Consider the following 17,160-nt stretch of genomic DNA (forward strand, 5'->3'; position numbering starts at 1 on the left):
TCATAATTTTTCTAATACGGGGATAATTGCTTAAATGGCTTTGAAGAGATACACACTTATTTCTCTGCAGGTTCATAAGTTTGTGCTTTCAACATACATTTCACCAAATATATATACTAAATGCAAAAGATTCAGGCAGGTTTGGTTGCATGATATATATTACCAATGACTTTATCAGCCAATACTAGCATTTTCAGATTAGCAATATCAGTTAGATTTGGCAGATGTCATAAGCAAACAAATATAATCTTTCTATGCTGAGAGTCTAAATCTTACCAATTGTAAAAGTTTTGATATGCAAAATGTAAACCATGTAAAATTCAAGATTTGCTTTAAAATAACAACAGATTTTCACCATGTCACCAAAGTTACTAAAGGCAAAAGCAACATTATTCTCAAGTAGGGATGTGCAAAATATACAAAAGGGTTTAACAATCTTTTCTGTACTTGTCCAATTTTACTTAAAGCAACTAAACGTAAGATGGGAGACTTCAGGTGAATAATTTTAAAGTGACAGGATAGATTCACAGTAATGCTCATCATATTAAGACAGTGGTCAAAATAAAAATAATTAGTAATCAATCAAAATGTGTAGATCAGTCAGTGCATCCCTAGCATCAATCAAACAAAATGATACAAAGCATATAAAGACAAATCGGTAAAATAAGAGAAATATAGAAAACCAAGCTTGAGACAAACACCTCCAATAAAACTCTTGAGAAAGTGGAAGCCGAGAAGAACATCAGCTATTCACAAACAAACGTCATAGAGAAGATCTGCAAAACTCTCTGTGGAAATGTGGCGGTTCATATGGGAATCTCATTAAGAGAAACCTTCAGGCTCATTCCAAACCAAATTGGTTCTACTTAGGAGTGAGGAAACAGGGTCATCCTTAACGCCTGCTGAACGGGGTGAAAAGGAAGGGTGGGGGGTGCAGAAGATGGGGGGGTTGTTCAGACATCCTAAAAAATAAAACCGAGCCTAAGCCCAAGGGAATGACCATTATAATCCACTCCTGCTAGGCCTCTAAACACTAAACGCTCCACATATTAATCAACTAAATCACAAAAGGGAAGTCTTTGTTTAGTAGCAATTACACCACTGAATATACAACTACATTTTGATCTTGTTCTGCTTATAATATGCTTGAATTAATCTTCACGCTCATGTTGAGAGTGCTAACTTTAAAAGTTGGATGTCTGAGCAATGGGCAGCTTATCACTTGTGTCTTAACTCAAAATATTAACATATACATTAGCATACAATACAATTTCTACAATTAAATTCATGAAATTTACATCTATTCCATAATTATCCATGTTGAAGGGCATGAATGAAGGGCACTTCACACAATTTATGCGACCAGGAGATTCAGTGATGTCCTTTTATGCTAATTTGCAGGTTAATAATTTATGGGAGTTTCAGCAGATGCACCTATATGTTTTGTGTTTAATGTCTATGTAATACCACAAATCTATTGAAATAATCAATAAACATCAATACTTTGGGCAAGTGGAGAATAATAGCATAATCAATTTAATGTCTAATTTCCTAAAGCATTGATGCTTTAAGATACTTGACATTAAAAAAATAACAGGTCATCCAGTATAAGAGAATATAAAATGATTTAATAATAATCAATACTTTGGGGAAGTGGAGAACAAATGCATAATCAATTCTATTTATGCTTCAATTTCTAAAAGTATTGATGCTTTGATGATATACAGGTGAAACTCAAAAAATTTGAATATCGTGCAAAAGTTCATTTATTCCAGTAATTCAACTTAAAAGGTGAAACTAATATATTATATAGACTCATTACATGCAAAGTGAGATATTTCAAGCGTTTATTTGTTATAATTTTGATGATTATGGCTTACAGCTTATGAAAACCCCAAATTCAATATTAGAATATTGTGAAAAGGTTCTCATAACTGTAAGCCATAATCATCAAAAGTATAACAAATAAACACTTGAAATATCTCACTTTGCATGTAATGAGTCTATATATTAGTTTCGCCTTTTAAGTTGAATTACTGGAATAAATGAACTTTTGCACGATATTCAAATTTTTCAAGTTTCACCTGTACAAAAAGATACTTAACGTTAAAAAACCCCTACATGTTACACAAAGAATATAAAAGAGCAAGTTATATAAATGCGTAGATAACGTAGGATACATAGCCTAGTGCCTTTTCCTAACAAGTCAACATTAAACACTCTGCTCAACCCAATTTGCTTATGTAATCTCATGTATTTCCAAGTGAAACAGGATATTCAAATTTCAGAAGCATCAATTTACAACATTCATAAAGTAAAAATGAGAGCCATTGAATCATGCACAACCCGACCAGGGATGTGCATTAATAAAGTAAATAGGGTCAATTCTGATTTTCCCATTGACTCGGACAAGAAATTGCACATGCCAAAAATCAACAAATGGCGAGGCTGTCAGCCCTTCAGGGCACTAAATGCAGGGTAATGCCTATGAGAGAGAGGTAGGCCGTGAAAGGCTGGGGTGAGTCAGGGTCAGCGTGAGCTGGTGAGCGCGACAGCTGAAAAGCGCAGCTCTACAGACTGCTGGGATGAGCTAATTACATTAGCACCCATCATTAGCACAGCCAGCCTGCCACCTCAGCAGCCAGCACTCGTACAGCATGCCTCAAGATGACCGGCCTTGGTGGCTTCACTACCTGAACCAACTCCTAATGGACATCACGGTCATGATGGAAGTCTCCGGGCAGCTGTCGGGTTTGTTTAAATGATCCAAGATTATGCCACAGAAATAAACACCTCATTTAAGTCAGTTTAGAGGGAATTGTTTTGCGAATGGCTGCTAGCATTTCTAACCTACAAACACACATCTTTTTTTATGCAAGATTCCAAGATTCTATCAATTATGATCTGTGGTGTCGTATTTGGAATTCTAGACCTTTCCTGAGAGCATATAAATGTGCGATGGGAGAAATGTCAACTGTTAGAGAATCTGCAATACCTTTTATATGGATATTTAAACGTTAAGTTTAGTCATTTGGGTTCAAGACACAACTTTTCCAATTTATAAATAATTCAATTCATGTGCAAGAACATTTGTGCATCAACGCAGTTCACTAAATTAGAATTTAAAGTGATACCCATTGCATGCTGTTATTTTTTTTTAAATCTTTTAAACTTTTAAGTATCAAGTGAGAAGTTGCACTTATGGCAGCCTTAATAATTTGTTATAAATAATCTGATATTTTGGTTTGCATCTGTTAATGTTGATGGATTATCTATATATTTATATATATATATTTTTTTTTTTACAAATTCACCATACTGTCCCCAATTGATTAATCAGTGTATTAAGTAATTGTTTTGTATTACAAGTTTTCTAAAATTGTAATGTTTAGATATGCAAATTAGGCATTATCTAAATAAATATGCACTAATTTGCATACATTTCCAGAACAAAAACCTGAACATTGGTTAAAGTCAGGTTCAAAATATAGTTTTATTTTGTTGACATTAGAGATTAAAGTTTTTACGAAGGGGATATCGGATTTTTATTAGTGGTGTGACGAGATATCGTGATATTAAAACATGACGATATTTCTCGTCACGGTAAAAAGCCGTCTCGCGATATCAGCATGACTAGGTTGAGTTTGTGGCAAAACCTTCTAGTGCTTCAGTAGCTGGTAAATTGGGACATTTTACTGCATATAATAATTCATACTCAGAAAGGGCTGTCACGATTCCTCGATTAAATTCGAGTACTTGATTTAAAAAAATCCTCGATTGCAATTGAAATGGAAGTGGCGCTTTCTATATAAGAGAATCCTTGAAAGTTTTCTAAGGCTGCACGATATAAAACTATTCAAAAATCTTAATATAGCTTAGCATAGTGCTATAATTTATAAACCTTCACTAACACAGGAGTGAAACTCGAAAAATTAGAATATGGTGCAAAAGTTCATTTATTTCAGTAATTCAACTTAAAAGGTGAAACTAATATATAGATTAATTACATGCAAAGTTATATATTTCAAGCGTTTATTTGATACAATTTTGATGATTATGGCTTATAGCTATGAAAACCAAAAAATTCAAAATTAGAATATTGTGAAAAGGTTTTCATAAGCTGTGAGCCATAATCATCCAAATTATAACAAATACAGGCTTGAAATATCTCACTTTGCATGTAATGAGTCTATATAATATATTAGTTTCACCTTTAAGTTGAATTACTGAAATAAATGAACTTTTGCACGATATTCTAATATTTCGAGTTTCACCTGTACATCAGTGTGTTTCTAAATATATACGAACTGTCGTTTATCATGATTTCAAAATAGAAGTTTAAACCATCGCTCTTGAGTTTGCATGTTTTGATGTCCACATATTCTTGTTCAAGAAATGACAGTGGCTGTAGCATTTCTATTGTAACCAAATATTAAAGATTAAGTGGACAGTTGAATTAAATGTTGTTTGGTCAATATTAAATGAGGATTTGATCATGCTGTAAAGTGTAACAATCACCAGGGCCGTGGCGCTCTCAGTCGGCATTTGCTATACATAATGCACATAAGTTGATTGTTTTTAAATGTTATGTATATTGGATTATGTATTTTAACAGTGTTATTCAATAAAACCATATGATTTCTTGCTTTTGAAACTTTATTTGAAACTATTATTACTGCCTGATTGTTATTATATATGTATTTTAAGTCATTTTAAAGGCTATTGTTCACTTAGGTCTATTTTCATTACCACAAATAACTTGATTAATCGTCAAAAAAATAATCAACCGATTACTTGATTACCAAAATTATCGTAAGTGACAGCATATCAGTTAAATGATAAATAAAATGCACCTGCATTGTGACTTTCAGTCGAATAAAAGACTATTTTTCCAGTCATATTTAGTCATTGAAGATTTCTTAAAAATATTGTCTCGTTTCATTTTCGTGAACCCAATATCGTGTATCATCACACCCCTGATTTCTATCACTGCATAAATATAAATAAATAAGGGGGGGGGGGGGGGGGGGGGTCACCATGTTTTTAAGCATAACATGTTGTTATATATCAGGTTAATGCTATTTTAATAAACTACTCAGTAAAAAATATATATATCGCTGTAAAATATATCAGAATATAGACAGGAATAAAACTATAAAGTTTGGCGTATGTAAAGATTTGCTTGTAGTGCCTTGAGTGTACACTTAAAAGTTAAAAAAATATAAAAAAATAACACTATGAAATGGGTAAATACATTTATTTTTCACTTAAAGCATTTGATTCTCTGGCATTACTACATGGTTTCATATAGAAATCATTTTTGTTGCATTTCCAGTAAAACTTTAACTACGACATTAAATTACTGACAGAATCACACAAGATTGTGTTCATACCGCCCACCCTAAACCTTAACCCCTAAAGCCAGCAAGCTTCGGTACGGCTGCAATGCTCAAACCAGTGTCCTTCCAAACGCCTGATGCCTCAAACCTCCACAGCACTCGTCCCATCTGCGTTCGCTCCTGCCGGCAGGCCTCACACACACGGCTCCTCGCCGCCACACACTCAAGGTTTCTCCTATCAATCCTTGGCACACTGCCAACCTGTCAGCCAGCCGCGCTCCGCCGAGGACGAATAGAGCGCCGGGAAGTTAGTGCGCGGCATCGGCACGATAGCTCACGTCTCCCCATGATCATCAGCCTAATTAAGATCTGACTGCTTTTATGTGATCTTTAGTAGTACATCAAAATATCAATTTGAGACAATTAGCTGCTGAACGTGATAACTTAATTCATCATTCCTGAAGGATTTTTTTCATTCTTTCGTTCACAGGCACAAAATACAAAAAAAAAAAAAAAAAAAAGAAACAGCCAAAATATTGGCTCTCATATTGAATGTTTTCTGCCATGCATATCAATGGACACGTTTTTTTTCTTCTTTTTTTCTCAGAGGCTAATTTCAAGACATTAATTACAATTTTATGTTCTCATTAGATGATATAATTCCCTCTCCAAGTCGAGCTTCAAATGACTGTGATCTCCACTCGCCATGTTTTCCCCGGCTTAGGGTAATTCACATGAATTTAAATGTCATGAAACATCAAATAATGAATTAAAGAAAGGGATTTCAGCAGCCTACAATAAAGAAAGTGATGCCTATGAAAATGAAGCGGGCGGTTTTCCCGTCAAGGCTGTAATAATAATAATAATAGGGACAAACCCCTTTCAATTAAATCCCTCCAAAATCCATAGTCCAAACTAATTCAAGGATATTATATTTTAACACAAGACATAAGGGTGCACTAAAATCTCAGATGCATTGTAGATCAGCTAAAGCCTTGAGCTCCCAGTCAACAGCGAGCAAACTTGTTGCATATGCAGCATCTGAGGCTAAACAGAAATAGAAAAATCCCCGTTTGTCCTATAGTGAGCTTCATTTTGCTTCAATTCAACAGTAGTTTATTTCTTTACTACATTCATTTCTCTAATGTTTCTTATCTTTATGCATTTCCAGACACTTCAGCAGGCATAGAAACTAGGGATGGGCATTTTTCAAAAATATTGCATTCGAATATTCGGGCTCATAAAAATCGAATATTCGAATATTCGTTTATTTAAATTAAGTTGAATGAAAAAGACGTTATTTTGTACGTTTTTTTTTTTTTTTTACGGTTTTGTCACCATTTCTGAACAAGCTTAGGCTACAATTAGGCAATATACACAACAAGCTTACGATATATGTTAAAGTTTTCTTTTAGTTGAAAACATTAAACAGTAGGCCTATGTGTAAACAAAAAAATATTAAAAACAAAAGCATTAATAAAAGCATGCTCAAGCAGCGCGAACGGGAAAAAAAAACGCCTAATAAAGCAGATTGCGCCAGATATCGTACAGAACGTAGGCCTACACACACTCGAGTCAGCATATGATTATAGTTTATATTGTTTCACGTTTATATTGAGAAAAACAATATCCACATGCAGGGGCGCCGCCAACAATTTATGCTTGAGTGAGAAAAGGCGCTTTGCTGGTTCTAAGTTTCTAACAGCACTTTGCGTTTTCTGTTCTTAAACCTGTCTCCCTCAACGAAACTTAAAGGAAGTATATGTCCAGCTCAAAATCATTTTGCTATAAGATAAGTTATCATTTCGGATCACGCGGGGTCCAGCTGCGCTTACATGCAGTCGTGAATGCAGTGATGGACACTATCTTTCCTCATTCGACTCTTTGGATTTCATGGGATTTCTCATTGTGGTGATGATATTATAACTCAGATTAATTAATTAATTTGATCAAAAGTAATTCCATTTAGTAAGATCATTTTCAAGTAATTCCAAACTTCGCGAGGCAGACGTCAACATTATGTAATCAAATACACACAGCTTGTTAACACACTCCACAGCGCCACCCAGTGCATTTAATTATAATTGCGAGTTAGTGCTTGGGATTTATCATGGATTCACTGCATTTACGGCCAGCAAAGCAACGTAGTAAAATTCGAATAGTGTTTTATTTTTCGAATAATAATTACAGATCGAATATTCGAATATTCGTGCACATCCCTAATAGAGACCCCTCGCTGAATACACAACAGAACGTCTTGAAGTGGGACTGAAATTGCTCGTCTCATTTCTCAAGGTTGTCCAATGATAAAGGACGTATTTCTCGGCTGGAAGGAAGGAAGGTGTGGACAATTCTTGCTTGACCCTGCTATTCTAAGCCCTGTGAAAGCAGGTGACATTAGGTTTTTATATGCATTTGTGATTAACAGTTATACAACTTCACATTTTAGAATAATCGCAACAACACAAATGAATCTAAGGACTTTGTATACTAAGATTCGGAGAAAGGCGTTGAAAAAGGCCTTTGCAACGGCAAACCGTTGAACAGCAATGAATTGTCGTCAACTCATGCTAAAATAGGACGTTGCGGGTGTTCGAGGTAGCGAACAATACCTCAAAAGTAGCCTACACTTCAAAACCAGATAGTTTGGCATCAAAGGTCAGAGCAGGAATAATTATTGTCATGCGTTAAATATTCAGAAAAGTGCAGATTGTCTTTCAATGCGAGGTGCAAGGTTCGCTCTCAGCACGTCTCCTTCATTTCCCTTCAACTAAAGAAGGGAACGTGTTCTGCAAAGCCCATTAAAAATCAAAAAGTTTAGTATGTCTAATTAAAATGTAAACAGAGTAATGAAGACATCAGTGATTTAAGGCGATGTCTCTCTCCTTGCCACTGGGGGTATGATAATTACTCAAGCCAATGTGGGAACGCAGGAGAATCTGTGCGCTGCCTAGATTAACAGTTCTGCTGCTAAAACTGGTTTTTCCCACCAGGGGATTGAGTGTTCGCAACCAATCCCCAGCAGGCTGTGCGCTGCCACTTCGCTTTATGTAGCCAGACAGCTTTAGTGACCAGGGACAGTGAAAACAAAAGCTCCGACTCATTGTTTGAAATGGCAGAAAAAAGAAAAAGGACCAAAGCGTCGCTTATGTTCCGTTCTAATAATTCAGATTGTTTGTTTGAAACACTGGCGCTGCATTAACTTTATCGTCTTTGTTGTTTTTTTTCTCAGGGCTGTAGTGGATTAGTGAGTTTGCATGGTTTACATTTCTCTGAAATATGGCTGAGGGGTACAATAAAGTGTCACAATATATCTGCAGTGATTTTAATTTGGCTTTAATTGTTTGTCTCTGATTTAAACCACAACAGGCTGGCAAGTTTGATTCATTTATAGTGAATCAGCTCAAACTGTCCATTTCTATTAACTGTTAATATTAACAATTAATTCACAATAAAGTCGCTTGAAACGGTTCAGAGAAGTGCTTCACACATTAAAAATATATGCGAGTAAATTGCTGTGATTATTTTAACTGGATCTTCTTTTAACATTTTGAATCATTTCAGTGAATCAGTTCAAACTGTCCATTTCAATGAATCAATTCAAAACTCTGATTCCACGTCGCTTAAAATGTTCACACTCAGTAGTGTTTTTCACGCATTGTAATGTTTTGGTAAAAATATATGCAAGTAAATTGCTGTGAAAAACCTTGATTATTTTAGCTAGATCTTTATTTTAGATCATTTCAGTGAATCGTTCAAACTGTCCGTTTCAGTGAATCAATTCAAAACTGTGATTCATTACTAAAAATGTTCACCATGCATTAAAATGTTTTGGTAAAAATATATGCAAGTAAATTGCTGTGAAAAACCTTGATTATTTTAGCTAGATCTTTATTTTAGATCATTTCAGTGAATCGTTCAAACTGTCCGTTTCAATGAATCAATTCAAAACTGTGATTCAACAGTTAATGTATGACATTACTAAAAATGTTCACCATGCATTAAAATGTTTTGGTAAAAATATATGCAAGTAAATTATATCGGTGCATTCAAACGAAAATAATTAACTATCATGATTCTTCCTATTCAGTGTTTTTTTCAGAAGAAAAACAGCGTGGATTATTTTTTTTATATTAACTATCTTACAGTATTTAACTTCTGACATTAAACATTTTGAATATGACTACAATGGCTAGCTGAAATTAAGTTAAAAAATAAAATAAACAAATAAATAAATATCACACTTATAAGCAATTGAGAGCAAATAGATAAATATTAAATGATCAAAAGGGTCATACATTATTTTCAGATATTTATAGCTATATAACAGTCTGAAATCACTCATACAATCATGCATTTCTCCTCCAAGCCAATTACTGCGATCAAAAAAGGCAACAATGTTCTATAATTTTCTGTGTTCACATCCATCCTCAACGAGTTAGCTTTTAAAACAGAGCCTTGTTTTGACTGTTATTATCCTGTCGTGTGTGTGTGTGTGTGTGTGTGTGTGTGTGTGTGTGTGTGTGCGATAACGAACGGGAGTCCAGTGGCGTCCTCACCGCTGACTGTCAATCACGGTTACGCTCCTCTGATCAGATCACGTCGCCGGCTAACTACAGATCAAACCGTCCTGACAAATGTTAAAAACACCACATTTACATGGAGCCAGCTAGCGTGACCCTAATGAAAGAGAAAAGACACTGAGACAAACACCTTTCAGTGTCATTTCTTGCACACGATTATCGACTAAAAATAACCCACAGCGAGCCAAATGAATCAAATCAAGTATTCTGCAAATCAATACGTGTGGCGCGTTTAAGTCCTCATTTGTTGATTCGCCCCATGGAGAGGCCGATAAACTGGTGAGAGATGAGGGCACTTCACCTCTATTCAGGTTTACGATGAACCGCTACATCTTTTACATCATCAGACAGCCTTTTTGTCCAATATCTGAATGGCAGGAACATTTACTGGAGCAGAACGCCTGGAAAATTTTTGCTTCACGCCACCGCGCACAATAGAGAGCATCCTAACGCCACGGTCGATACCATCATTACGGCTACAACAACCGCCTGATAATGAAATTCCAGTAACATTGACTTAAGCAAACAAAAAGGAAAATGTAATGCGTTTAAGAAGATACATGGAAGGAGAAGACAACAGCCTAGAGCGCGAATACTTTCTTCTTCCACGACTCCAGAGGATGATTTCAGAGCCGAGAAAGCAAAACAGGCCTACAGCACGGATAACAGACATATGTGCGTTAAAAAAAACATACAACCCCGTATGCTGTCAGTCACAGCAAGGGAGGTAGAGAGAGGCCGACAGACAGAAAGTGTCTAAATGAGCTGGTGGAGAGGAGCGGGAGGGGGATGTCAAGGATTCATGGTCCTTCATCTTTGCAGTAGAGCAAACACATCTCTCAGTATAGCAACAGACAGCTGCAACCACTTCCAAATGCACTCTAACTTAGATCAGTGAAAGAATTGTCAGCGCACACCGAATCATACGAAGATAACACAGCCAGCTGCCACGAGAGAGAGAGAGAGAGAGAGAGAGCGATCCCTGCGTGGAAATGAAATTTGTTGCGTTTGCACGCGTCCGTCTCCCTTGGGGTTCTTCCTCAGCGTTCGGATGAAAAGCGCGCGAGACTACGCTTAACATATTTGCTTAAAGATGACAAGCCGCTACTGATTTCATTTGAGCCGGGCTTTTGTCTGAAACGGAGACAGGGGGTACCGAATAAGATTTGTTACACAGACTGACAAATGTATCCGTCTGTACGGATGAGTGTTTCATCAATTTGAAACGGCCCCCGAGATCCCCCAAGGTGCTCATCCGCCAGCGAGCCGAGTTAGTCTGAAGGTTCCCTTTAATTGTCACCATTAGATTGAGATAAAACCTGTCATTCTCATTTATACAAACAATCCCAGGAGGCCCGGGCCACTTACACGTCTAACGCACCAACGGCATCGTCTTCTGCCAACGCTGGGCTTCTAAACCGCAAATCCCGGTATACCTACAGCATGACGCTTGCTGTACTGTGGCACATACGTGGACCATTGTACAGTATTTACATGAAGAAACATTGCAATGCGAAAACACACGACATGCACCATTTGTGTATATTAACCATTTTAGAATAGATTTGAATGTGGCTCGTCCAATTAGAATCAATTACTCAAAAAAAAAAAAAAAAAATGCTGGGTTGTTTCAACCCAACTTTGGGTCAAATACGGACAAACCCAGCCATTGGGTTAAATTTTCTAATTACATTTTTAACCCAACATTTGGGTTTGTCCGTGTCTGACCCAAAATTGGGTTGAAACAAGTGTTAACTCAAGCCGTTTTCTGAACTAATGCCCAATCTAGTTATTTCTCAGTTGACGTCCATAAACATCCAAATGAAGTTTCATTTGTAAAAATTCATTTCATTTAGAGATTTTCAGAAATCATTTCAGACTAATCATTTCAGATTAGTCAGATAACATGCATCACCGAATGGTTATTTATATAATCCATTTGTTTTAGAATTTCTCGCAAAAATAACTAGCCTATATTCTGTGATATTCTGGGATTTTTCAAATACTTGTACCATGATATACGCTTGTGGCCATTCGCCCACCACTAACCGACTTGCTAAAGATTCACCTACAGATTTAAAAAATATATCTCTTGTACTATTAATCTTCGGTTATTCCTAGTATCCTTATAGAAACATTCTGTGGTGAGCTTTGTTACTAAACAACTAATAAGGCTGGAATCTACTGTAAAAATAATAATAATAATAAAAAAAAAAAAAACACAAAACTACATAACCCCACATTGTTCCATGATGACGAGTAATAGCTCACAATCCCAGCCTGATGCATTTGCTTCAATAAGCTCTACATGCCAAACACAGATCAATAACGACTCTGTCATACACTGTAAAAAATTAATACATGCAACTTACTCGTATGTTGTTTTGTAAGTGTAACCAAGTTGAGCTTGATTTAGACTCATTGAATAATTTAAGGTAATTGACCTGAATAAATCCAGATTAAATGTTCTAGGCTTTCTGTCTAAACATTTTTACAGTGTGATGATAGTCTATTTAAAAACTACAGTGCCTTTCACACAAAAACCCTCCAAACGTTAATGGCTGCCCACTATGAATATGTAAAAGAGCGGTTTGCAAACCACCAGAACAGAAGGAAATTGAAATCTGCATATTGAAAAATATTATATTTACACCAGATATGACTTCAGATAATTCAGATTTGATCATGTGAGAATTCAATCATTTCCTTGATGAACAATGCTGCTGCCTCACTGTTGCCAATATTAATACATCAGACCAACAAGCAAGTCAACAAAAAACTTGTTTCAAATGAATGCAAGTTTGATGAATGTGAATTAATATATGCTATAAACACATTTATATAGGCCTTTGTTTTTTGACGCATATATTTTAAACGCAGTGTATACAATGCTGCAAAATATTTGCTTTCACTAGCACAAAAACTCACAAATAATATATATATAATGTAAAATAATTACAGAAAACTTGGAAAACTGCACAATATACAAATTTGTCGAATGGAAAAGCTTTCGATTTCTAAATATGCTAATACTGCATGTAACAGATTTGTGAAATAAATTTCCAAAAATAATGTGTTTCAGCCAATTAACTGCATGATACAGGCAGCTAAATACACATGTCAGTACATATTCAAACGTCATAAGAATACAAACTAATGAACATTACAGTCACTAGGTTACATGTTGAAAAAAAAACATTCAACATGCTTTTAGTTTTTTTCCACTGCATGACACTGTTTAAACTGCACAGACAAACAGTATACTTATTTTTATCATAGAAAAGCGGTCTAGTTCTAACTATGTTTATACTGCCTGACCCTGGAACAGATTTGTGCAAGAATTTGACAAAAAGAATGTTTTAAAGACAATTAACTGCATGATGCAGGCAGGCTAAACCAAATGACAGTACATTCAGACGTCATAAGAACACAAACTAATGAACACTGCAGCTAACACTATCACTATATGTTTGAAACTTGTCAAAATATTGCCCAAACGCAAGCGTCAATCTAATTGTTTGCACGCATCTGCTAATTGCCGCATCATCCGCGCGGGCTGAACGTCTTCTATAGGTCTGTGTATAGCGAGCTGCCTGTAGCCCTGTGCTAGAATGTCAACACCAGATACATCAAGCAAAGAGGGTGCTGAAAAGGGGAGGGGTCAGCATCTGTCATCACGCACACCACAAAACTCAACATGAGGTTTCATGTCAACCCTGCGGACTCACACGCACAGCTACACACACATACACACAGGCTCACGCAAACTGACGTGCCACGCAATCAAGAGTGTGTGAAGCTGTCGTGTCGTTTAACATGCTCATAAAGCCCAGCCTGGGGTTAAACCGGGACCCAGTTAACGATAACAGCGCTTTCACACGTCAGCCGCTCGCTGCGCCCACAAGGAATCACTCCGAGCACCAACCTAGCACATCACTTTGTCAAAATAGCATCATATTAAAAGCTTAAAGTATACTTATTAATAACATTTACACCTCAAACTCATATCTGCAAAGCTAAATTAGGTCACCGATGCCTGTTGTGTTAATATACCTCTGCTAACTGTAGTGCATTACACATCTAATGGCTTATTAGACCTCCCTACAGGAAAGAAAAAGAAAAAACACACGCTCAATGTCCACTTTGATTAAAACACATCACAAAAAACACTCTACAGTAATGAAATCACTCATCATGTAGTGCATTTTTCTATTGATAGAGCTGAAGAGGCTTGGAAAACACACTTCAGTCTTAGTCAGGCGATTTTGATTGTGTTTTTAAATAACAAAATGCAAATGCAAGAGGTATTCCGAAAATAACTAACATTATACATGAAAAATGGAGAGTTGTTGTTTTTGTTGGTTAGTTAGTTTGTTGAGAGTGAAAACCAAAGGTTTGAATATGAAAATGTAAAACAAATCGACATTCAATTGCCTTCAAAAAACACTACAAGTTTGCAATGACAGTGGCATAACCTTCAACAAATCAATTTCTGGCCTCAAGTTTCGAATCTGACAACATCCACAGAACTAAGAGTCAGAGCTAAAGAATTTGGAAAGAAATATCCACAAGTACAAAGAAGAAAGGACATGCATTGAAAAATAGCTAAATGTGCATAATGCAGGGTGCACATCAAAAATTCATGCAAATATGTGTTCAAGAACTACATAAAATGGAGTAATATACAACCTCACTGATGGATGAAGTCCCATATTAAGGCTGAAAAATGTATGCGGCCACATACAGTAATTCCTTCTGGTAACTTCTCTATGCCCGCTTAGTGCTTGATACTAAAAAAGTGAATATTTACAGGGGGAAATTTCTACCTAAATCACTAAACATTGTGTTTTGAGATTGATTTAGTATATCAAATAATATAATTGGCTTGAATAAAGCAAGTCTTTGTATATATTACTATATATATATATATATATAGTACATGTTAAGCTGTTTTGAAAAAGAGATTATAAATACCGTGAATGCATATCACTCCAGACTGACGTTTTATGCAAATTTACAATTAAGCAAATGCCAACTACAACTTCATAAACAGATAATTAACTCAAACTGAAAATGCCTAACTTATTTTAATCTAAATATAGTTGGGTTTAGAACAAATTCAAGCCTAGATAAAACAAAATAATCGGCAAATGTAAAACAAAAATAGTAATTTTGCTTGTAAAAAAAGGGCTCGGTAACGACATTAGAGTATATTTTCAAAGATAATAGTAAATATTAATGTTACATGTCTTCTGTAAAGATATGAAAGATAACACATATTTAAAGACCTCGTGTTTAATTTAAAAATAAGTCGCTATAGTCATCATTGTGACAGTATGTTTACATTGTGTCAACTTAGTTCTGACAGACTGAGGTAAACACATCGCACGCGACTCTTATAATTATATATGCAATATATGCAAATTTACACAACTTTTATACAAATACGCTTAAGTTAGATCAAGCTATATACATTAGGAATGCTTTATACGTGAGAAATCATAGATTCATGCATGCATTATTAACATACAATCTAACAGAATATAGCTGCTGTTTATAGTCTAGCACGCATTTCATGACTAAAACAAACCACACCATGCAAGTACAAGCACAAATGTAATAGTGTATGCCAAAATATAAACAATAAATCAACGTACCATGTACACTGGAGCTAGTGATCATCTTCTCAAAGGCGCAAACAGGAGAAAGGAAAATGTGAATTCCAAAGGTTGCTTACAGCCACTTTTTCCTCTCAGCTATCGAATTACACTGTGAAAACCAGGGGCCTTTTCGTCAGGTATTCATTTAACCTACATGCATATAATTAAGAAGGCAAAACCAACAAAAGCTCTTGGACAACATGTGAGAGGAGGAGAGAGAGGAGGAGAGAGAGAGGGAAGGGAGAAAAAAAAACACATGACCACGACAGCGAGCTCATGTCAGTTTTCCTCCCCAGGTTTAAAGAAACGATATTCTCTGCATGGAAATTGCATTGTATGTCTTTTTACTTTAAAAACACATCTGCGGTCCTAAAAAAAAAAGCCAAGAATTAAAAAATGCACATTATCTATGATACGCAAAAAAGGAAGGGTGCAAAAACTTTTTCAGATGATTATTGTGTGGGCTATAATGCGGCTCTAGTGCACCAGAAAGTTACTTTTACGAATTTCAACCCACTCTCACTTTCCAATGCAAAATGTAATTAATTATATTCAACTATCACTGATCAACTTCATCCGCCTGCGCGTTAACATCCCGTTGCACGCGCGATCACATCTCGTATCAAAACACAATCCATGTATTTAGATATGGACAGCGCGAGCGTTTCATTTCAGCCCGGTGATGCATAGACTGGACATGCGTTGCGATAAAGGCAGGCAGGCGCTCGCGCTCCTCTCCTCTAGTCCAGTTTAATTCCTAATTTCGGTGGAAATAGCCGGGTTAACTCTTACCTGTTAGTATGACAGGATAACCTCTCAGGTTAGAGCGGCATCGATCCGACGGGCACGCTGATGAATGCTTCTGCGGGTTAAGCGACTTGAAACCATTCCAAGTTAGTGTGGGGAAGACTGACCACTGCCTCTGCCATGTTGGAATTTCAAACCCCAAACAGCTGCTCTAGAGAAGCACAGCGTACCGCAGATTGCGCATGCGCGCTGCGCGAGAGCCAAATTCAAAGCAACGGTCAGATTTGCCTAAACACTCTGAGTGGAGTAGCGCTCGTTGTCCTGTCAGAGTACACTGACAGGAATTATTCATCAATGGGCTGTATATGGACTTTTTGGCTCTATACACGATGTATATTTAACACAAGAAGTAAAATAAGTGAGTATAACATTTAATATTATTGATATTGTAAAATCCACGTCGTAAAAGCAAAAAACGTTCACTAAATGAATCACTGCGCAGCAAACGTGGCGATCGTTATTTTTTATCTATTTTCAATGAACAGACAGAACAAAGTAAAATAACATTCAGAACTAACGTTACATTAATATAAAAACACAGTCAGAGGGGGTAGGCTGATTATTATATAAATAAATGTAAAGATTCGCATGTAACGTTAGCCATCGTTATTTCTATTATTCATGAACATTACATTTTAATTAAAAAGTTTTTAAAAAGTTTGTCATATTGTAAATGGATATAGCACAGCCTCTTGTCTCAATGTCTAAATATTAGTGCTGTAAAATCGATTTATCACATCTAACATAAAATGTATAACTATGTATAAATAG

General features: G+C 36.0%; 1 protein-coding gene across 2 annotated transcripts in view; it reads right to left on the reverse strand.

Moving 5' to 3' along the window:
- fign (fidgetin) overlaps positions 1-16,524 on the reverse strand; it is a 78,501-nt gene extending 61,977 nt beyond the window's left edge. The window contains exon 1 of one of the 2 annotated variants that reach the window (XM_056244122.1): positions 16,375-16,524. Coding sequence is in view for 1 of the 2 variants with exons in the window: in XM_056244121.1 (XP_056100096.1) it covers positions 15,580-15,604 (25 nt within the window). In the remaining variant the exon portion in view is untranslated. Of the gene's footprint in view, positions 1-15,579; positions 15,750-16,374 lie in introns of those variants that run through there. The other variant, XM_056244121.1, reaches the window with a different exon arrangement.
- Between the last annotated feature and the right edge of the window lie 636 nt (positions 16,525-17,160).

Source organism: Rhinichthys klamathensis, unplaced genomic scaffold (assembly GCF_029890125.1).
Source record: "Rhinichthys klamathensis goyatoka isolate OS25496 unplaced genomic scaffold, OSU_Roscu_1.1 h1tg000917l_1, whole genome shotgun sequence".
NCBI classification, from domain to species: Eukaryota; Metazoa; Chordata; class Actinopteri; order Cypriniformes; family Leuciscidae; genus Rhinichthys; species Rhinichthys klamathensis.